This window comes from Monopterus albus, unplaced genomic scaffold, assembly GCF_001952655.1.
Source record: "Monopterus albus unplaced genomic scaffold, M_albus_1.0 scaffold50.1, whole genome shotgun sequence".
Taxonomy (NCBI): domain Eukaryota; kingdom Metazoa; phylum Chordata; class Actinopteri; order Synbranchiformes; family Synbranchidae; genus Monopterus; species Monopterus albus.
In genome coordinates this window covers 2393552-2416259 of record NW_018127930.1, presented here as the reverse complement: position 1 = coordinate 2416259, position 22708 = coordinate 2393552, and the positions used below count along the sequence as shown (strand labels likewise).

The window sequence follows — 22708 nt, the reverse complement described above, 5'->3', positions numbered from 1 at the left end:
ACACACACACACACACACACACACACACTGTATATAGGTAGCAGGTGTCATCTCAGCTCAGCCAAATGTACTGGATGAAATGCAGCACCGCTAACATATGGTCACGTTATGAGCGTGTTAACGCATCCAGCGGTACAACCTGACTCAACTAACATAGCTACGCTTTATTCAAAGCCAGAAAAAAAATAAGATGCATGAAACAGATCTCTTCTAGATCTTAGCTAACTACAGTGTGCATTTGACTAAAAGTTTAAACATTTTCCAAGAAATAAAGTGCCACTGAGCGTTCAGTGATTTATTGGACTGAAAATGGGTATGACATGAAAGGAGAAGCTACACTGACAGTCTGGTTCATTTCTCTGGCACTGATCAGAACTTTCTAACTGAAGTCATCCAGTTACTCATTTTGTCCAACCAACACTACAAACCCCACGTACAGTATCATATATTATATATATATAGATATATAGTGTGCTCTCTGTTCCTGGAGAGTAAAATATCTATTATAGCCTTTAAAAATAATGAAGACTGAAATGTTTTCAAAAATGATTTATCCAGCCTTGCTGTTCTTCTACATTTAAACCAGCCTAGTAGAGCTGATGCTGCAGTGAAGATAAAAACACTTTAGTGAGACAGTTTGACTTGACACCCAACAAATCCAGTTAGTGTCCCTTTTTTCACTTCTGTGCATCACCTCCTCAGTTCTCTGAATCTGTCAAGCACACACAGACACACACACACACACTCTTCTGTGAACCATACCTTTGTATTATCTGCACCTGTGTGGTGTAACTCCTGCATGGACAGCTTATGTGCCTCCCTGAGGAGCAGCAGCTGCTTGTTCAGGAAGCTCATCTGCTGCTGGGTGCTCTCGCTGTTGCTCAGCTGAAGGACACATGAGACAAACAATGACGACAGAGGGCAAAACAGCAATTACGCTACAAATCACATCTGTCCAGAAAGATCTGGGAAGACATAAACAATAAGCACTACAGGCTTAGTCATTAACCATCTCACTGAATCCATCAAAAATTTAACAACACGCTAGAGTCACACAAATATTTCATAATACAAATCACTTTGAGAAGGTAATTCTGTCTGAAACAAATTCTAGTTTATGGCAGAATTTACTTTGTGCACAATGGAAAAGAGAAATGTCATGCTTTACAGTCATTCTGTAAAAATTATCTTAAGAAATTAATCTCCAGACCAAGAGGTTATATGATACTAAACCATGATACTGAATGTCATTAATGTGGATGTTTAGTTGACTGTGTGGATGCGATCTGATTTGAACTGCCTGCTTCCTGAATCCTGCTCCTTGTTAATCAGGGCGTCAGTTCATTCTGGTCAGAGGAGGGAAACAGGCCTCAGACAAACCCCAGGAGGCAGAAAAACACCATGGCCCCCTGTGTTGCTGACCCAAAAACAGAGAGGAGGAGATGACATCTCCAAGGCAACCGAGCCCTGGGAAAATCAGCAGTTTACAAAGAGGTTGCAGGATGAGGATGGGGCATGTGCTGTTGTAACGCCCCAGGTCTGACCCCAATAATCAATTTAGCATTTTTGAAGAGATACCATATCAGACTGTGAAAATATTTTCAGTTTGCTGCAAAATGGTTAAACTCATACAATCTCAATAATTATCAAGTCAGCTGTCCTTCTGTCCATTTTTTATTAATCCATGCCAAATGCTTGAATAAAAAGATGAATCCAGCCAAACACTTCACATGCACCAAAGTAAGAGCACACAAGAAGACCATCAGGAGCAGGATTCTCTAACAAATGATGCCATGAATGAGTGACCAGAGGAGATGTACATCTCTCTGTGAGAGAACAGAGAACTCTCTTCTTGTTTCACTCCATGACTTCTCACCTCAGTGTTCACTATACCCTCGTATACCAGGTGGCAAATATCACTGAGCACCATGTCTCTTTCTGTAGCAGTCTGGTCATGTCTGAAAGCCATCGCCAGTATTTACCTAACAGAACTTCTGCCTTTTATTACTGGGCTCTTGTTTCCTGTATTTATTTTTGGCCATCTATTTACTGTAGTGTAACTGCACTTCTTCATATTTTCTGCAGTAGTATTTTATATGTATTTAGATTATATTCTGATTGACTTTATTTTGCTTTTTACACTGTTTTTTTATGTTCTAATGTATTTATCCACCTTTAAGCACTTTAAAAGCTGCAACAAAAATAAAACTGTCTTAGTTTTAATGACAAAACACCAAACAACAACAAATTTCACATCCAAAAAGGGAATTTAACTATATTTTGCAATCAAAGTGAAACAAATAAAACTAGACAGCATTCAGAGAGTGCAGACCTCCGACAAGGGGCAACTTGGTTTCCATAAAAGCAATATTATTCCCATGATAGCTTGACCCTCATAATTTGATTATTTGACCATGAAAACCTACTGCTGGAATTTGGAATGACACTGATATCATTATTCATTCACTCATTGGTTTAGGGGTAAAATGGGAACTTTAGTGAGTCGACCACAGGCAAAGCAGCGAAGATGTCACATTTCTGTAAGTTTGTGTTCTGCTCGTTCAATGGCTGTTTGACAAACTGCTCACACAGTCTTTGTTACTGGCTGATTGCATTGCTGAGTGATAACTTCACATCCTGTGTCTCCTCTGAACAAAGACTGACATGGAAACATACAGTGGGAAAACAAAGTAGGATGGTTTGTGTCAACCCGTGAGGCCAAGTGATGATAAGAAGCATGGCGCTTACTACTCATTAGGTTCTGACAGTGGAAACACAGCTACAGTATAGCGTGCAGCTCTAGAATTTCTTTACCTTGATGGTCATCTGGTTGAGTAAGTGACCAGTGTGGCAGACTTTGTTGTTGGCCCGTTGAAGCTCTGCCTCCAGTTCATCCATCTTTTTCTGACACTCCTGCAACTTAATCTGAAAACAAAAAACAGATTCAGATTTTTTTTTTTTTTTTAAGTTTTCTTAAACTGGTGACTAGATTCACCAAATACATTTGTATGTACTGATATTATCATTGTACTGTGACTGAAGCGGTATTGCATTTAAATAAAAATAGATACACTGGTGGATACCTGGGTGTGAGTGCTCGCAGTTGTGTGTGTATGTGTGTGTACCTGGAGCTCCTGATTCTTGGTGTAGTAGTCGTCTCGGCCCTGCTGCAGCTGTCTGATCTGACTGTGCAGCCTGGTGACCACTGTCTCCCGGTCATCCCACAGCTGCCTGTAGCGCTGCTGTTCAACCTGCAGACTCTCCTTTAGAGACAGGATGTCCACACTCTGCAGGTTCAGCTGGTCTTTCTGCATGAACACACGCAAACACACACTTCTCCTCTCAAAATGTTCATCTGGTCCTTTTGTGAGAGTGCAGATAATGAACACATGCAAACTTACCATAGCATTGTTCTGTTCCTCCAGTGCAGTAGCATTGATGATGCGTCGGAGGAGACGTCTGTTACGGACGGCGTGCTGCTCCCTCTTGTAGCGCTCGTACAGCAGCTGGTTGTGCAGCAGGAACAGCTGGCTGCGCAGCGTGTGAAGCTCGTCCAGTGGAGCCGATCCTGGGGAGGCCATTGTAATATTAGTGTCAATAACACAGTCGCCCATGCTACCAGAGATGAGACTATTCTGGAGTTGCACACTTAAATAATGATTAGTCTGCATATCAGTGCAAAGCTGTGATTTTGCTGAGCCCTTAAGGCTGACAGAGAAAAGGTGCAAATTATTTATCATAATCAATTTTATGTTATCTCGGTTTGTGTCAGGTCCATGTTACAAAGGGAAGATCTGCTGATCAATCACATACACAGAGTAGAAACAACACATTTATGAAAACATAAAACTGCATTAACATTGCAAAACCCTCTATAAGTGTCTTTTACAATAAAGGTTCATCAGCATTTTGATCAGGATCTGTATTAATATAAACATGACAGACAATCGTGGGATAGAGTCACTAGATATTTTTCATTTAGATTGGTGCAAAAGTTCATTACAAAAAATTATTAAAAGTAAACTTCAGATTCTGCACAATTCATCTTAAGAATGCTTAGGACTACACATTAGCTAACAAAACCTTTCAACCAATATATGCCTTCAACATCACTTAAATAAACTTTGCCTGCCTGTACAGGTCTGCTGCAATGCTGTACTTCCAGTTCCAAATTTCAGTGAAAATGTGTTACACTTTAGAGATATCCTGCTAACAACAAAGGGATAATCTGTGTGAACTTTAACTCGACAAAACTAGATTCTTTTTCAGGTTGACTGAGGAAAACAACATGAGAAGAAACTAATAAATGGACAACTTTTACATTTCTGAGTTTAACAAAATCTGCATGACTACAGGAAACTCAGTAGAACATCTTCTATATCCTGCTTGATAAGGTTTTAATCTGCAGTTCATGTCCCAGAACTCGTGATGAATCACTAGTCATGCCTAAATAATGCACTGTCTGCAGTCTTCATAATAGTTTCTTCTATCAGTGTACAACAGTGCTGTGGTGTGAGTGCTTTACCTCCAAAGTGCGTCCAGTCAGCTGATTTACTTGGCAAAGGTAACCTGTAAAAAGGACCGAGTGAAAGAACAGTTTATCAAAAGGATCTCCCTGGGATGTTTCTCTCTTAAGCTCTTTTTTCTGTTTACGACCTCTGCTACAACAAAAAAAATACTTTAATCAGCCATGGACAGGACAGATGTCATGGTACTACATTTAGAGACAACCTGGATCAGAGGACAAGTTAACACATGATAGTGTTGTAGTACTGTTTGCCATATGATAAGAGATCGTTTCTTTCCCCGGGCTATTACAACGATGACCAGCTAGTCTCTGTTTGCTCTTCTAACTTGTGATTTTTTAGCTTGTATATATTGTGTATTTATTTTGTTTTTATGTTGTGTACATTGGGGGCCATTGAGCTGGAGTCAAATTCCTTGTGTTCTTGTAATACTTGGCAATAAAGTTATGCTTATGATAAAGATGACAGTGATACATAAAGATCTATAAGGATATACTGAATATTATTTGAGAAAAATGCAGCACCTAAAATGTGAAATAAATTCATTTTATATTTGCACTATATTGTGGTATATAATTATATTAAGATGAAAATCGATGCATGAAAATTCAAAATGTCTGGGCTTTCTGAAACGCACACATATAGTTCCGCTTGTACACCTGTGTTATCATTTATATGTCCAACAACCTTAAACCAAAAATTCAGATTAGTAAATAAATAAATAAACAAACAAAACACACCACTACAGAAATAGTTATAATCTCTGTTTTCAATGTATTATCACAGGTCATATCAGTTTATCCTGAAGTTCTCAAATCAATATATTGCGGTTTATAGTTGTCTAAGAAGATAAGCTAAACTTGACACAATCTGTCATGGCACCTTTTGGGAAATACACTTATTTGTTGTCTTGGTCAGCATTACAGCACATCTCTGCAAGTTAAATACACTCCCCGGCCACATCATTAGGTACACCTGTACAATAGCAAACACTTCAATGCAACACTTCCACCTGAACATCTGTGTTTATGGAGCTCAAAATGTTTCTGTTTTTGGTCAAATTGTCATAAATGTATAAATTCAATGATATGTTTATTATTGAAGTCATAGTTAAAGGTGGTGTTGCACTGGACTACATTATATTCAGAGGTGTCTATATTTTTTTCCTCCCCAGCTACATACATGAAAGGGTCAGAACATTAGGAACGCCTCTGAATGTAGAGTGGGAACAACGCAGGCGGCTCTGCACAGTGAACGACACATCAAAACCCCACTCCTGAGTTTCTTGTGATCAACGTGCGGGTCATTCTGACAACATACTCACTGATCTAGAGAGCAAATACATCTGCCATGGCCACACAACCCTCTACATCAACAAAAAAGCGTTGAAAAATCTTAATCTACATCTGCTTTAAAAATCTGTGGTTTATGGTATCCACGATTTTGGATATGCCTAGGTGGTTAGGTGAATAATGACCAGTCTTTAAGCTTTTAAAATTCATTGCGTTCCAGTGGTATAAAGAGCAATTTTGCAGGATCACTCAGATTTGATATACACCTGTCTACACAATACCTGTACACAATGCATTTAAGAGCTATTTATAGCAGTTCATGTCAAACAGGCCACGTCTCAAAATGATGTAAAACTATATGGCATATAAATAAATATCTAAATTTTGGTGAATATTCCATGTTTCTTATGAGTATGCTTTGGTGAGGATTCATTCAAGATCTGGAGAAGGAATGTTGAAAAATAGCAGAAAACCAGTTATGGTGGAAATACTCATGGCTAACAGGCAAATTTAGAGTACCTTGAAAGGAATCCAGAAAACTTCTTGCACGGCTTATGGCATTCATAAACTGTCATACGTTGGAGTTCTCTGCACCCATCACTTGCTACTTGACTTCTGGTCCAATATTGCAACAAATTTAGCTGAAATCTTTTTAGTTCATTTGGACAAGTATCTTGTCAACTAACAGACAGACCTTTATCGTGGGCGTCACTTCCCGGCTGAACAAGGCGATCCAGCATCTCCAGTGGTGAAGCAGCAACCACCCCTTCCTCTTCTTTGTCTTCTAAGCCCTCCTCCTGCTGCGACAGCCTCTCCGTTGCCGCCTTGTGCACCACCTCCGACGTTTTCTGCCCCACAAAGAGTGAGGCTGCCCTGGGCAGAGCCAAGTCAAAAAACGCCTCATATGGCACCAGGGCTGAGGTCTTGCTGCACGGGCTCGGGGAGAACATCACAAATTTGCCCACCTCGTCATCTGGGGCAGAGGGGCTCTGGTGATCGATGGGGGTGAAACCTGACTGGAGGGACCAGGACTGTTCAAGGCTGAGAGCTGAATACCTGCTGTCTCCTCCTGCTCCTCCAGCTCCTCTTTCACTGCCAACACCACTGGCACTCGCAGTATTCTCTGCTTTGTCTGGTGTTGATACAACATTATGGGTGTCCCGGACGGGGCCTCCAGGATGGGTGATGGAGAGGGTCTTGCCTTGTGCCTGACAGCCAGTCAGTGTCTCAGTGGTGTGATAGAAAGGGGAGTCAAAGCCTCTCAGGACTGACAGCTCCTGCTTATCTTCAGTGATCTTCAGCAGCTCCTCAGTGATGGCAGCTGCAGCAAAAACAACATATGGATGATTGTGGTGGAGCTAAACCTGTATGCATGCTCTGAATGTCAAGGTCTGTGCTTAAATATTTCTGTAGTCACAATAAGAACAAAGTACCTGCTGTCTCACAGAAAAACTGAGTTTTAAGGACTTCTGTTTTCTCCTCAACAGAAGGGAAATGTTTAAGTCTAAGCAGCTGGCTTAAGCAACAGAGCTTGTGCCATTTTGGCAGATGCTTTTATCCAAAGTAGCTCATAGAGCTGTAGGTGTATTTAGTTTTAGTACAAGTGGCTCAAAAGCGATTTAAACCAATAACTGTGCAGAGCTAGCTAAACACAAAGGGATATAATGTAAACAGAGAAGTGCTAGCATCCTGGATATTCAGTCCAAGTCTAAGAGCTCAGGTTCATTTAACTTCCAATTTAAAATTTACATTCAGCATGATTTAGTTTTGGTGGATTATCTTCTTTAGGAAGAACACCACATTGTTTCCCATGCTGAGTCACAATGCAACTAGATCTAGTTCTAAGATCTGTACCAAAGTCAATGCTCACCCTCTTCCCTCTCTTTCTCTGTTCTCAGCTGAAGCTCCAGCTCCTGTTTCTTCAAGAAGACCGACAGCTCCGTCAAAGTCATAGAGACGTTCTCAGCAGCTCCTACATCTGATGAGTAAAGTATATATCACAACTGTGGATGTGAATTCGGTGAGAATGTCTCCAAAAAGCAAATGAAATCAAACAAGCCTTTGATAAAGTTAATTTAGGGAAGGTGGTTACAAGTTTGCACCTCATTAAGATCAAGACAGATGGGCTAATAATTTATTGTTTGGTATCACAAATAAACGTCTTCACAGTTCCACTCAGTTGCCAATAAAGGAGACCTGACCTGAGTACAAATGAGATTTATTCTAAGCTGGCTGGTGGGGTCCGGTTTTACTGCCACAGGTTTAAGGTCTAGGTAGCATTAGTGCATCTAATTCACCCTTCTGATTCATCCCAGTGCAGTGATTCCCAAACTTCGGTACTAGTACCACTGGTGTACACCAGAGGCTTGCTGAAAGGCCTAACAATCATACTCCAACTGGCCCAAGTCCTGAACTTCACGCTACAAAGATGTAAAACTCAGCTGATAATCATTTGAATATTCTTAAAATAAAATTTGCCTGTGCATAGCCACTTAGGCTGATGTGATGTTATGACCAACATGCATAACATGAGCTTGACTTTGTTCATTCATCTGCAGGCGAATGTAGGTGCCACAATGTCAATATTACTGACACGGTGCAGACTAGATTGATAAACAGACAGAACATAAGTTTGGTATCTTAGCCTGCTTGATTTTCATGACAGTAAATGTAACTTTCAGCCTGAATTCCATTCCCTCACAGTTGCACAGAGAGAGAGAGCTACAAGTGCAAATAGCTTTTTCAACAGTGATTTTTGTTCATGCTCTAATTAATACAATTATTTTTTTATTTTGAAAAAGTAGCCTTATTTTATTATTTAGTCTTTCTGAGGCTTGTGCCTGTTTAAATCAATGGCTTTTATTTTATTTATAAGGACAACACTCACTTCATCCTAATGCTGGGCCAGATAGGGCTGTCACTTTTTCCAAAAATCACATCTGAATGATGTTGAAACTAATATGAAATTCATTTGAAATAATTCAAATTAGTTTTTTTTTTTTTTTTAAGCAGAGTCAGCAAACGGTTTACCTTGACACCACTCCGATGTCATCGTTGCCCAATCAGCATAACTTTGCTCGCTACTTTTTGTCCTTGCAAACATAATGCTACTAGGTTATGTTACTGAGGGGTCAACAGGATGTAACTGGTCAAGTTGACAGTGAATTTTTTCTTGGACCGCAAGGCGAATTACATCAAACAGCCTGTTGTGCTTATTGACACAGTGCACATTGTTGGAGTCAAGCAGGTCATTACAGTTCAAACTTATATTTTCCACAGCGTTCAGACAAATGTTCAAAACTCGAATAAAAAGTGACAACAGCCCTAGGGCCTGAGTAACAGTAGTACTTGTAGTAGCAGTGGTGAACTTGCAAAGGTCAGGTGGCTCTTTCTTGATATCTGTAGTGGGACGTGGTACTTGGGAAGTTAGGTTTGGTACATGGTCTGAAAAGTCTGGGAATATCTGTCCTGGTGAATCAGAGTGGACCCACTACAGGTTCTGTGAAGTGCAGTGAAAACCTGTGAAGACATCTACTGTGGAATTTGATACGATAAATCACGAGACACACATCATGACTAACCTCTACTTGTTGTTACTTCTGCACTCTTCTCTGTATCTTTCACTGGTTCCTGTCTCACCAGTGCAGGCTTACTGCTTTCTCCTTGTCGACGATCCTAAAAAGTCAGAGTCCATTGTTTTATGAGGAGCTATATCATTAATTAATTTAAGCTAACAGAATAGTGGTTTTCTCCTATTTCAGTTTCTTGTGAGATTTGTTGCAAAATGCCAAAAAACACAGATCAGAACTATGCCTTATATTCTTCACCTCTGAATGTGTGAATCGTATTTTTTGTGCAGACCACTTCTACAATACAAGCTCATAATACCTCAATGACTGACAGATGGAGATGTAGTCCATAAAGAACATAGGGAACACTTACGAGACAGAAATCCAACCAAATCAGTCTACTGCTGAGAACCCAGTAATATGGCAACTTCAACTGTCCTGTTCCTTTAGTTTTAAATACTAAATGAAATACTTATACTACACATATCAGTTTGCTTCCTGCTGCTAATGAAATTAGTTTTCAAAATGGAAGAAACTAAATTGTTTGTTGAAAGTATATTATTATCACACAAAGAACAATATCCTGAATAACTACACCACTGTGAAAGTTGAAAAACTGTATATAAGGGGAACTCAGTTTAGGGTAACGATATGTAGTGAATGCTACAAACAGATCTACAAACTACCCATTATAAACTCTGTTGAGGACACATTTCACAATAAAGGAGAGTGCACACCTTTCTTGGTGGACTGGACTGGACTGTGTTGGCTGGTAAGGAGATTATGGGGAAGTCATCTGATAGTGTGGGAGGTGGAGAAGAGGTGGCTGGAGTGCTGGAGGCAGGCGTTCCTTTCCCTCCTGCTTAGATCAAAACAATTAGCAGTGAGTAGAAAAGAAAATTACAGAGCATCACTCAGATAAAAAGTTAAACACACCACAGTACACTGTCAACTTAGCTAAAATCTATGATGGCAATGCAAGTGTTGACCTGATGTGCAGTGGAAGCGGCTGGGAAGGTGTGAGGCACTGTGGGAGAGCTCTAGGTTGGGTGACATGCCCCTGGAGGAAGGGGGCGTGGCCATGCCACACAACGAGGAGGGGCTCCAAAGAGGGTCCTTCCCCCCGCAGGAAGAGTTGAGTTCACAGGTGGAGTTCTGCAAAGGAGACCAGTAGGGTTGCAACAGTATGAGATTTACATGGTATAATAATTTCAGTGTTTGTGACAGAATGGCGACCTGTCCAGGGTGTACCCCACCTGTCGCCCAGTGTCAGCAGAGACTGACTCCAGTTCTCATACCCCCACTACGCGTGAGACCATGTCTTCCTCCCACATCTCCTGGTCCAAGTTTAGTGAATTTTTGTCTTTATGGTACAGGAGCCAAGTCAACGGCAATTTAAAATGCATTAGTTCATAAACTCGTGGGCCTTCTGAGTTCTTCAGAATTTCTGACTGGCTGGCTCTGGAGGAGTGTAACACAGAGACAAATCCTCAGTCAGAGCCCAAGGGGTAGTAAAACACCCAGAATCCCCCCCCCTCATTTGGCAAGCCCAATAACAAAAAGGGACAGACAACATCTCCAAGGCAACCAGCCCTTAAGGGTGTCTACAAAGCGGTGGTAGGGCAAGTTTTGGAGAGGGTGTGTTGTAATGCCTGAAGCATGACTGCTGACTTTCAACTCGCTGATGGTCCACCCACTTCTTCTCTCCTTTTTAAATCACATGGCAGGCAGTCAGTCACTCCTCATTAAGGGCATTGTGGAGGTTTTGGAAAAAAGCAATAAACTCACTACATCAGACAAGTGATAAATGGAGAGCAAGCATAACCCAGTGTACAACAGCTTGCAGTAATCAGAAACTTAACGATGTGGTGCTCTGGTACTACCCTCTATTCATCAGTTACTGAACAATCTTGTGTACTAAACCAAGATTTTGACAGCTTTTTGACTGTGTTATGGATGATCTTACCTGGCGTCTGGAGGTCTGTGGGCTGCGGTAGGAGAACTGTGTCCCTGAGAAGGGGGGCAAGGACAGGGGTGGGGGTGGCGGCTGCCGTGGAGTTGAGAGTGGGGTCGAAGAAGAGCTTCCTGTTGTCAAAAAGACAAACGGTCTGATCAATCTTCCGATGAATGCAGCTAACAACCTGTGATCTCTTCTCTGCTCTTTGACACCACTGTTTGGGGTTTGTCCTTTAAACAACTAATGTGAACAATATCACTAAAAAGGCAGAATTCCTTCATTACAGAAAACTCATTGTGAAAATATAATTAGTCCTCCAACTAACTATTCTTTTCATTACTGACTCAAGGCTACAGACTAGCACTTCATACTCATGGTGCTGGTACCACCAAGTTTCTCAGATGGTGGTACCACCTCTGCTTTACAAAAAGAATATGTATTTTTCATACATTATTTTATATACCCTTACCATCCAGTTTGCATAGCCTGGTTTTATAACAAAAATTCAGAGAGACGAAAACTAATACAGTAGAACACAGTAAATGGGGAAAAAAAAAAAAAAAAAAAAAAATCACTGGAACAACATTCCAGCTCTTTTTATGTAGTCACTGTTGTGCTCTATAGTGTAGCAGTCAACATGATGATAATGATGATGATGATTAGGCTATTATATTTCAAATGAAATATTAACTGATGAATTTCATGCACGCTTTCCTGTTTGTGTATGCAATTTATTTGTAGACCATTTTCTTCTGAAGAATAATTTCTGCTCTTGGCGAAGTCTGTTGGGTTTCATACACAGTTCAGCTCTCTCACTCAACTGGCTAGTGCCAATTCATTTTCAAAGTTAACAGTAGTCTGTTACGTCAAGAAGGATTGATGGTGGGTTTCAGATACAACTATCTTCAAACTGGGACTTCAGTAGATATGATTGGTGCATACGTGCATCTTAAGTGTTTAATCCATTCAGTCCACACTGACTCCGACCCCCCTGCAGTCAGTATGCTTTTGATTAGCTAACTAATGAATCACGTGATCATCCCAAACTAAAACGCATTGGTTTTGTTCAAAACCAGCATCATTATCTTCATGACATGACAGTATAAGTGACAAAACAGAATAGGTCACAAGACACCCTTAAGTCATAATAAACTGGGATCAAACAAAGTGAAACAGTAACTAAGCAGATAAAAAATAAATAAATAAATAAATAAAAATCGAGACCAGCAGGTGGTCAAACCTTTGTTTCAGACTAATCTCACACATGAAGGACCATGAAAATTGGGCATTCACAGCTGGTTATTTTACCCATAACACCTTCACTTTTAATTTTTACCGAAAATGTTCATTGTTATGATATATTAACATTGCGATGCAAGACAGAAAAAACAAATATCAGGCTAAAAGGGTTTTTCCCCCCATGTCAACCACTCCTACTGTATGTTTTCACACTTAAGAGCTGTAAAAGAGCTGCTAAAATACATCTGAATATTAAATGTTAGCCATTACATTTCCAACTCTGACTGAGATACCTATTAGTAATGACAAGCTGTGCATGTTCTAGCAGAACAGTCTGCATGTAAATAACACTACGATAAGACATGATAAGTAAGCAGCCAAAAGCAATCCTCTTTAGTCATAATGACCACAAATTGTCTTAGCCAATTGCAACTTCCTGTCATAACACTACATGTCAATGATTTCATCTTCTTGCTGCTTCTTGTTTATCATGTTCAAGGAAAGAGTATACCTATAAAAATATGGGCCGACAGCATTCTCCTCTTGTTATTATTATTCCCCGATTCCTTTGCTCTGGGTAGTAAGTACTTCCTCAGATATATTATATCATTGCATATATTTGGAATAGTTAACAAGAAATGCCATTGGTATGTTTGAAGTAGCTTAGAAACTGTTTCTGTAACATAATTTTTCTACTACAGAGCACAAATTTATTTTTAATTTTAAAAAAAAATTGATTATGTGTTTATGGAAAAGGAAAAAAAAAAATCACATCAGATGAACAGATTTTCTGTCAAATTTGTGTCATCATCCTTAAAAATCAAGTATCGTTCAGGCTCTATTTTGTTTCACATGCATGAGATGCTTTCTGACCGTAGCTGCTGTGGAGGTCTGTGTACGGGCTGGAAGTGGAGTCTTGTGGTCGCGGGTGGATTTGGGGGTAAAAGTTCTCAGGCATGGTGGCATAGCCCTCCTCACAGGAGGCCTCCTTGGGGTCTAGAGACACTTTGGCACATTCGATGACAATATCGTGGATTTCATATTTTTTCCACCTACAGCAAAGCATAGCACCAACAGTCAAAGTGGAGCAGTAGAGTTGGAAAAAAAAGATTATACACTAGACTGCTTCTCTGCCAGGCAGAACAGCATGGCACTTACCTAGTGGGGTCAAGCTCATGCTCCTTTGTTCCTGTCACGAGTTCTGGGTGTATGCGAACATGTTCAAGCATCGGCTGAAGGTTGGACATAACGTTTATATTAATAATTATTTTGCTACAGAAACTTTAATGCAGAGCAACAAAGCCCAGCAGCAGCAATATCAGCCTCACCTTCACCACCTCCTCAAAGGTTTCCATGTTCTCCTTCATGCCGTAGTGAGATCGCAGGTAGGACACAAAGTTGCAAGGGTACATGCCATACAGACGGTGGAAGAGTGAATAGACACTGGCGTGTAAGTGGATTAGGTAAACCTCTGAAACATGCCCTGAATGTGTTAAAAAAGAAGAGGAAGAAGAAACACAAACTCCAGGATAAGAAATTCAACCTACATAAAAAGCAAGATTATTTTTCCACCCAATTTCCTTTTCTCTGGCCAAATTTGGATTATTGTAGTCCACTTGACCGCCTAGATTGCTGCAAATCCTTCTGCAAGACTATATGCAGGTGACAAAAACACAGTCATAGTTACACTCCCAAAAACCCTACAGCATGTGGCTGTGCAGGTAAACACAACAGCCTAAAAGTGTCTAGTTTTAGGCATTACATCAGTACACTGAGACTGGCCCATTCAAAATGAACTAAGAAGCTTTAACTGCTGAATGTACAAGCACATACACGGGATATGACAAGAGGTCCCTACCGGGATTCTTAAGGTTCCAGGATGCCAGGCGGCCAAAGATGTCAAAATACTCCCAAAGATGTTGTTTCCCAGCTTGGGGGATCATGGGGAGCAGAGTGATCAGCACCAGCACTCCAGTTATCAGCACCACTACATCTGTATCTGTCTGCAAGGAAATAAAGTTTAAGACAAAGACAGAGGACTGTTTCTTGTGTACTGGCACTTCTCACACTCTCCATGGGCTTGTCTAAGGTGAACTTTGTGCATCTTGCCTAGAAAGTGGATGAGAGCAGATTGGCGGTGACAAAAAGCTGCATTCCAAGATTGACCGCTTAGGACCTTTCCACCAAGCTTACAAGTTTTGACACCCCTCTCTCTCTCTCTTCCATCTTTTTCTGCCCTACACATATCCTCCCAGGGCACTGGAGTCGCTGTTTTAATGTATACATGTGTAAGTAAGGCTTTTGCCATAGGCTACTTGCTGTTTTCAGAGAAAGTATGTGACTAATCCATTTTACTCTGAACATAAGAGGTGGAGCGCCACAAAAGCCAAACAGTTACAATGCAGCGAACCATATACCCAGGCACAGTGGTATGACACCCACGGTTCGGATCTGGCTGGTGACCTTTGTCGTAGGTCTCCCTCATTTTCTGTCCACCTCTTTTTCTCTGCTTTTTGTGTTGTAACAATGCAAACAAAACAAATAAATATGATAATATCAAAGAATTTGTGATAGCAACAATTTTCTGCAATAAGTGGTGTGTTATCTGACAGACACTTATGGTGTCAATATTTATGGTCATAACTGCATTAAAAAAAACAAAAAAAACAAAAGAACACAACAGAGGCAGCATTCATGACCCAAAGTAGAATCAACACTCCTACAAGGGAATCATACCATTTCCGCTCCCTAACATAAGGTGACTTGGTGTCAACAGCATGTACAGAACTGACAGTATGTGCAGACTGTGCAGCGGTCTGACTGACATTACCTGCTGTCCATGCATACAGGCTTAAATTAGTTAGTAAGTATTAGGGATTTAAGAATCATGGGTCTCTGGTATTAATCACTACAAATGAGTTGACTGTTGTATGATTTCATGGTAAAGCAGTGGACCAACAGACCAACACTGGCATCACCACACCCCAGCTGATAGCATGCCTGAAAACTTAACCTAATCAAGAATTTAACCAACAAATGTTTGAGTAGCAATACTGTAAGCTTCATCTTTGTTCGGTCTGAGTAGACAAACACAGTGTTTCTCTAAGGTGCAATGATTGACAAAGCTAATCAATAATCGGTCAAACTGGTAAGGCACTAGTTGTTAGAGTTCAACAACACACTTTTGTTGTTTGCCAATATGAACTCCTTGATCTGTAAAAAACACATCTGCAAAAGGTTTACAGAGAGGCTTGAAAACCAGCCTCAAGTATCACTGCAGATGAAGCTAATCCAAACAAATATTCCCTTAAGTAGCTGTTAACAGACATGCTTACTGCCCAACGTACCAGGAAAATCTTGCAGGATGATTAACAGCATGATAAATATCGCTAAGGAAGAGTCACTATACATTGGCTCAATTCTGAAGGCAGCTGGATGAAATCTCTAACCTTCATCCATTCATACACTTCAGCACCTTGACAAGGAGATTTTGTGGTTCGTTGTGTCATAATTGGTCATTACCTTTAGGCATTTGAGTAGTGAGAGCAGCAGAGGGTACCGAGCAATCTTGTGGATCCAGGACGGTTGCTTGCGAATTACATGGCCGAGCAGGGTGAGGGCGGGCAGTCGGCAGACCTGTTTGGTCATACACTCGTTCATCTTGTCCAGAAGGTGCTGTGAGGGAGGAAAGAGAGCAGGTTTAAATCTGTATTTAACACAATAAATACACATGATGTACTGGGCAGAGCATTTGGCTGTTATAGGAAATATTAATTAACTACTACAAAAGACCACTTTGATTCTATAATGACCTCTATAACAGTCCAAACATGGGCATTTCAAGTACATGCAATAAAATCATAGAAGACTACAGAAATAGTGATGATGAGCTCAAAGCCCCACATCAATCACACAAAACCACAATTCAACAAAAGCCCCAAAGCAAATGATTGATTTCAACTTTCCTTACCTTTAACATTACTACTTACTAGTGTCTATTAAAAAGACTCAAAGTTCAAATGCCTATATATGGAATGTGGTAGTGGGAAACAGGAAATAAACTTGTTTTAAATACTGAGAGCAAAGCTGTGGTTTCACCGCAAAGTGGCATTTGCTTGTCCACATGAAAGTGATGGGGCTGAAAGCTTGGTGACACAGTGAATACACACATGAACAATTAAAGCTGACAAGCTAATTTGCCCAGCTGAACTAGGGCTAGTCAGTTACAATTAGGGTTGCAAAATTCTGGAAATTTTCCATGGGAATTAATGGGAATAAACTGGAAATTTACAAAATTGCTGATTAGCTCATAACAGGGAACTTCCTGCAGCATAATCTTGGTTAAAACTTACAGCAGGGCTACTGAGGCCACGCCCCCTGCATGCACTGTGCAGTCCACAATCACATGTAAAGATAATTTCTAGAATCCTGCACACTACAGCAGGAGGACTGAAGCTATACCACTGCCTTTGAGCCCAAGGACTACATCCAGTCAAGCACGCCTGATGATATTACTAGGGCGAATATATTTGATTTATGATATCAAAGTTTAACTGGCCAACACTAAAACAAAATGTGTTTTTATACAGTAGCTAGCTAGGAGGCGGACATGGAGGATTTTGATGGGGTCCAGGAAGAAGAGACCTGGAAGGCTGAAAGGACTGCGAGGAAAAATGCAGAAACTAGAAGGTTGAAAAGCTTGAAGAAATGCTTTCATTTTACATTTTTAATTAATGGAATTTTACATTGGGTTGGCATGAATCATAGGGAATATGTTTATTTTATTCAACATTCATGCTTTTTTGTTGTTCAATGACAGAATACATTAAAGTTCTACTATAAAATGAATCTAAGTCAATAATGTCACTTTTAAATTTGTGTGAATGTCTGCCTATGACTGAACAAAATGTTTATATTTATGTTTGTATATGATACAGTTTGTATAAATGACCCCAAGCCTCCAATAAATTCCCATAAATCCCAAATAGTCCTGTAATTCCCATGGAATGTTTTCAGAAAATTTACCAGAATTCTTCTGCACCTGCAACCCTAGTCAGTCTGTGAGCTTTATCTGTTTTTTTTTCTCTACTGTTCTGTTTTTACTTCCCAGAACATTTTGTTCACCGCTACACAACATTTGTGCAATAAAAGTGTTTTAAGAGGGGGAAAAAGATCTCCAACCTAACAGCCTTACTAACGGCCAATTAGAAAACTTGTTTGCTTATCTTAGTTACTAATGGGACATTAAGTCTACACTTGTTATTTAAAAGATATATTTTCAACCACTGTCCCATTCAGTCAGCAAACTGTAAAACAGGATTCACTTTGAAAGTAGAGCTTAAATACAAGTGAGCCATGACAGCTTCTTCTATTTTGGACTTTGTGGCTATCCAACCACACCAACCTTCAGCACTGTTAAGACAGTATGTCATTCGTCAACAGCACAAATTCATAAAAGTTGAACTTTATGCAGAGCATTTGCACGTATTTATTTCACCTCTTCACTGGACACTGATCACGGCAAAACCATTGAAATTAACAGATTTTACAGTTCCATGAACAGGATTGTGTAGGGGGTCTTTCTCACCTTATCATGTGGCTCTCTGACTGAGGAGAGGATATGTACGGCCTGGGCAGAGTTTGTTTCCAAAAAGTAGCCCACCAGCCCATTCAGCAGCATGGACCCTCGCTCTTCAAGGAAAACATGGAAGAATAAATTGAAAGAATTCATTATTGAGATAGGGAGATGTGAGCACATTAAATCACAAACTTTCAAACCAACAGGGAGCAATGTCAGTAGAAGATATTTCAAAAAGATCATTGCTGTTCAAACAGAGGGTAAATCGCTGAGCACTGATTTGACAATAAATAATCCAAGTAGCCTTACCAGTACTGAGCTGCTCATTGATAAGGCCTCTGATCTCTTCTAGCTGGTGGAGGTCAGAGGTCTCCAGGAGCAGGAAGAGGTCCCCCATGTTGAGCTGCTCCCTGGCCATGGTGGAGGCAGCGTCTCTCTCACAGTGTCCGTCCCTGGCTGCCTGGAGGGCTCCTGGGGCCACCCACCAATACAGTCTCCAGGCACCTCTAAATCCACACCAAGGCCAATTCACAAACATTTGGCAGAATTATGTTGAAATCTGAGCTAGCATTAGTGGTCACATGACAATATCAACTCTGTACTCAGACACATGGCAGTTCTTCAAAGCTGAAACATAATTTCTATGTTATTCTTAAGGAGGTAACTAATTCTTTACCTAATTTACTCAGAATAATACCTCTGAAGAATAAAATGGTTGATGATATTATGGCTATGAAGTGTCATTCATTCAGAAGAAAGTGGGTTTGCTCCCACGATGTTGTTAGAAAACTACAGTATGTGCACTATTCCTCACTTTGGCTCTAATTAACATTAGAACACAGTGATTTTTCAATATGTACCTGCAAATTTCCATGTGTCTGAATTCCCAAACAAACTTCGGTCTAACTTTAATTTACCCTTAACCCCACTGAAGATTGGTGAAAACAATGAAGCACTGTGCAGCCCAGAAAGCCTGATATTTCCCTCAGGGGTGGGTGGAGACCAAAACAAAGCAAAAAGGAGAGTGAATATTGGGTTTGCATTCACCAGGCAGATGTTACACCAAATGAATATTAATGTTACTATTTGTCTAATGGATGTGTATACAGGCAACTCTTTGGTAAAACACAACTGTCATATATAAACCACAGCACAACAAATGTATGACTGATTTTATACATCAACACTAGTGCTCATGAAATGAGGATTATTATAAATGAACCACACACACACTTACAAAAAAAGCTAAACAATCACCCCATACAATTTAGCTCAAATCAAAAAATAATTCAGACAGACTTGGAAGCAAACAAATCATTTACAGTAAATCTTTGCTGCTTACTGGAAACCAGTGCCCTAAATGAGTTGAATTCAAAAGGTACATTTACCAATGATTAAATCCCAGTAGAAATCTGGCCTAATGTGTTTACCACTTCAGGTTATTAGTCTATTTGTGCTGTCTATGACATATTTAGGTTAGAGGCTGAGTCAGCCACTCAAAGTAAAGGAGATCAGGGGAGCTGTGCAAATCTCCATCTGAAAAACAAGCATAAATAATCTTGATAGGCAGGTTGTTATCATCAGGATGTTTGCACCCAGCAGCTTATTCCCTAACAGGGGTAATGAATCAGCACCAGAGAGCTCATCAGCTCTTAAGACCACCTTTCAACATTTAGGCCACAACACACAATGTGCTAGAAGATAATTAGAATCATAATATGGCTAAAACTGATTTTGTTATATGGGTTTACAGGCTATAAACAGTTTCATTAGAGAATCTAGAGACACATGGTACCAAAACTAACATAATAGAAGCTAATTTGGAGAGTGACATAAGAGGAAATTCTTAAAATCTTATTTCCACTAAGGTTATATGTCATATAGAAACATGGCCCTCTGGGGAGGAAATTAGTCTCCCAAGCCACCCTCAAGCATAACAAATCAAAATAAGATAAAATATATTACTGCTGGTTGATTTACAGAGGATTTAAAGGTGCAATTATCACAGGTATCGATCAACTGCTCAGTTATGGGGTAGGTGGGAGCCGAGGTATGGACATGGATTCAAATGTGGTTGTTTTTCCACCTTCATCTTTCAGGGACAGGTCAGTGGCACAAACATGAACCACCCTCGCTGTGATCACAGGCAGGTTACGAACATTCAGAGGACATATAGAAGCTTTATGCAGACTGAGCACATAAATGTTTTACATTTTTGCTTGATAAATTACAAAACTGATTATCCAGTTTGATAAGAAACAACATATTGTTAGCAGTTAATTTTGTCAAGATGTTGGTCAATATTAGAAAAGACAGGGATATGAACCTGCACATATATTTAAGCTTCAAAGTAACTTATGCAGCTAAATAATTTAATTAAATCAGAGGCAACAGTCAATCATTAACTTGCTTTACATAACAGGCACAAAAAGCACACATTCATATTTAAACAGGGGGAATTTTGATGAAAAACTTATACTGGAGTACAAAAGGAAGGGCTCCTCTAATATCTTTCAAAATCAAACTGACAACAGGTCATGTGGTTTAGTTTTGTTTTATCTCATTAGGCTGATACAATAATGGGAAGTCAAACTAGAACTGTCATTTTTAGGCAGTGTTTAATGTTTCAGAAATTACAAAACAATAACACTACAATATTACAGCATTCTGATGCAGAGTTTAGTTAGATCAGCCAACAAATAAATAAAAAAGTCAGTATTTCTCCCTAATTTTATTCCTGTCAGAAAGTAGATTTTCAAACAGCTTTTGGAAAATAAAATGTACAGATAATATATTAATAAATTTAAACTATGCCCATTGTAAACAAACCACTGAATACTTTTTGGCATCTGCTCATGCACTGCATTGTAAAATCCTGACTACAGCTCTGTTATGATGAAGCTAATATTCTCATAAATTAGCCAAAACTGTAACAAACAAGACAGGAGACACGGTGACAGAGAGGGGGCTGAGTCCTGTACAGTGACAGAGGTCGAGGAGGACAAACGATAAAACTGGTTACCCATTTTTCTCCATGGTGACAGTAAAGCCTGAGAGATGGCAGGCCCAGTGAGCACATGCAACAACTGAAAATTAATGATTAATGCATGAAAAATGTTAAACTGAAGTCAGCTTTGACTGCAGCAGGAAGATAAAGCAAGGCAGCATGATGCAGAGAGCTGGTAGGGATGCACAATGAATTATCCAGTAAGGGAAAACCAAGGTGTTTTACTGACATAATAGCGAAAGGAGTGCAGAGTCCGGACAGGCTGAAGTACGAGGCTGGAAAGCGGCAGAGCTTCTGGTCTATGTGGACTGACCACTGGCTGGCTGCTGCCTGTCGTAAACAACTCGCAGAGAACAATGGGCAGGGTTGGGTGTACTTTATCCGATTATAAAAAATTATGCACGCATTGTTTTTTAGGCACACCGAGCGCTAACTGTATGCACACAGAAACGCAGATAAAACCACAATAGAGTATTTAGAGTATCCACTAAATCCATCACTGGGTCTTTCCAAAAACAAGACAGTCCCAGCGCCAAGAGCTAACGTTAGCTGGCAGCACCAACTCACACTCGGTCGGGAATTCATCTTGCCTGTCAGCCGCGTTCAGCCAGCGGAAAAGCAAGTCAGATAGCTCAGGTTTACTAAAACAAGTCATATTCATTGAGATTCACTGTAATAAAACCATAAGATATAAATAACCGGACGTGTTTACCTGTTAGAGTATCTGCACTCCACAGGGCGCCGCCATCTTGAACACCTCACAGCCCATCCCACCGCAGTGAGCCTCCGCTGACAAGCTACATGCAAAACGAATCCCACAAGTTAGCGCCCCGCAAGTCGCAACGGAAACTTTTGCTGCTAATTTTCTAGTTCAACATCAGGCAAAAGCTTATTAATCCATCTAATAAGTCAGAAGTGATGCTTCTATCTGTACTCCTGGCTAAATACTTCGCTCCGTGCAACGCTTAAATTGTTTTCTCCATCTCCCTATTAGTGGAAGGATTAAGTGTGCATAATGCGGTTTCGCGTGACCCACATGTGAAGAGCGCACGCGCAAACCGGTTTTTTGTTTTTTGTTTTTTGCACAAATAAAACATCCTGGTGGGGCACAACAATTAGATACTGTGTTAAATTCTTCACTCTTCAATTCAAAATACATGTAGACGAAACAAAAATGATGTGTTCCTAAGCCAAATATAATAAGTTTGATGTTTTACTTAAAAGTAATTATTTTGCCTTAGTATAATTTTACATAAATGTGAACATTTGACTTAATCCCTAGGGCCTTTTTTGACTATAAATATTTGTTGTAATATTTGTTTTCCCATTCCTAACATCTCCTAACATAGCTAGTTGTCTTTTTCTGACAGAAATTGGCTTCCATACATACTGTAGGTCAAAACACTGTTGCCGCAGTGGTTAGGGGGTATATGATGAGCCATACTATCAATAACAGAAGGTGCAGTGGCCCTCCTCAAAAGGTTGTGCAACATTGCACTGAAAAACGGATGGACACTTGCTTCTGACTTGGCACAATGCT

General features: G+C 40.1%; 1 protein-coding gene across 1 annotated transcript in view; it reads right to left on the bottom strand.

Annotated features, from left to right (window-relative positions):
- Positions 1-22191, bottom strand: part of tsc1b (TSC complex subunit 1b) — a 27426-nt gene extending 5235 nt beyond the window's left edge. Inside the window, exons 1-20 of the mRNA XM_020601081.1 lie at positions 21881-22191; positions 18471-18667; positions 18171-18274; positions 16106-16258; positions 14442-14586; positions 13912-14066; positions 13742-13815; positions 13457-13635; positions 11354-11472; positions 10377-10542; positions 10125-10246; positions 9400-9493; positions 7689-7796; positions 6505-7139; positions 4657-4658; positions 4526-4569; positions 3402-3568; positions 3126-3308; positions 2815-2925; positions 763-885 (exon numbers count right to left, since the gene is read on the bottom strand). Coding sequence (XP_020456737.1) covers positions 763-885; positions 2815-2925; positions 3126-3308; positions 3402-3568; positions 4526-4569; positions 4657-4658; positions 6505-7139; positions 7689-7796; positions 9400-9493; positions 10125-10246; positions 10377-10542; positions 11354-11472; positions 13457-13635; positions 13742-13815; positions 13912-14066; positions 14442-14586; positions 16106-16258; positions 18171-18274; positions 18471-18579 — 2793 coding nt within the window. The 5' untranslated portion in view covers positions 18580-18667; positions 21881-22191. The remainder of the gene's footprint in view (positions 1-762; positions 886-2814; positions 2926-3125; positions 3309-3401; positions 3569-4525; positions 4570-4656; positions 4659-6504; positions 7140-7688; positions 7797-9399; positions 9494-10124; positions 10247-10376; positions 10543-11353; positions 11473-13456; positions 13636-13741; positions 13816-13911; positions 14067-14441; positions 14587-16105; positions 16259-18170; positions 18275-18470; positions 18668-21880) is intronic.
- Between the last annotated feature and the right edge of the window lie 517 nt (positions 22192-22708).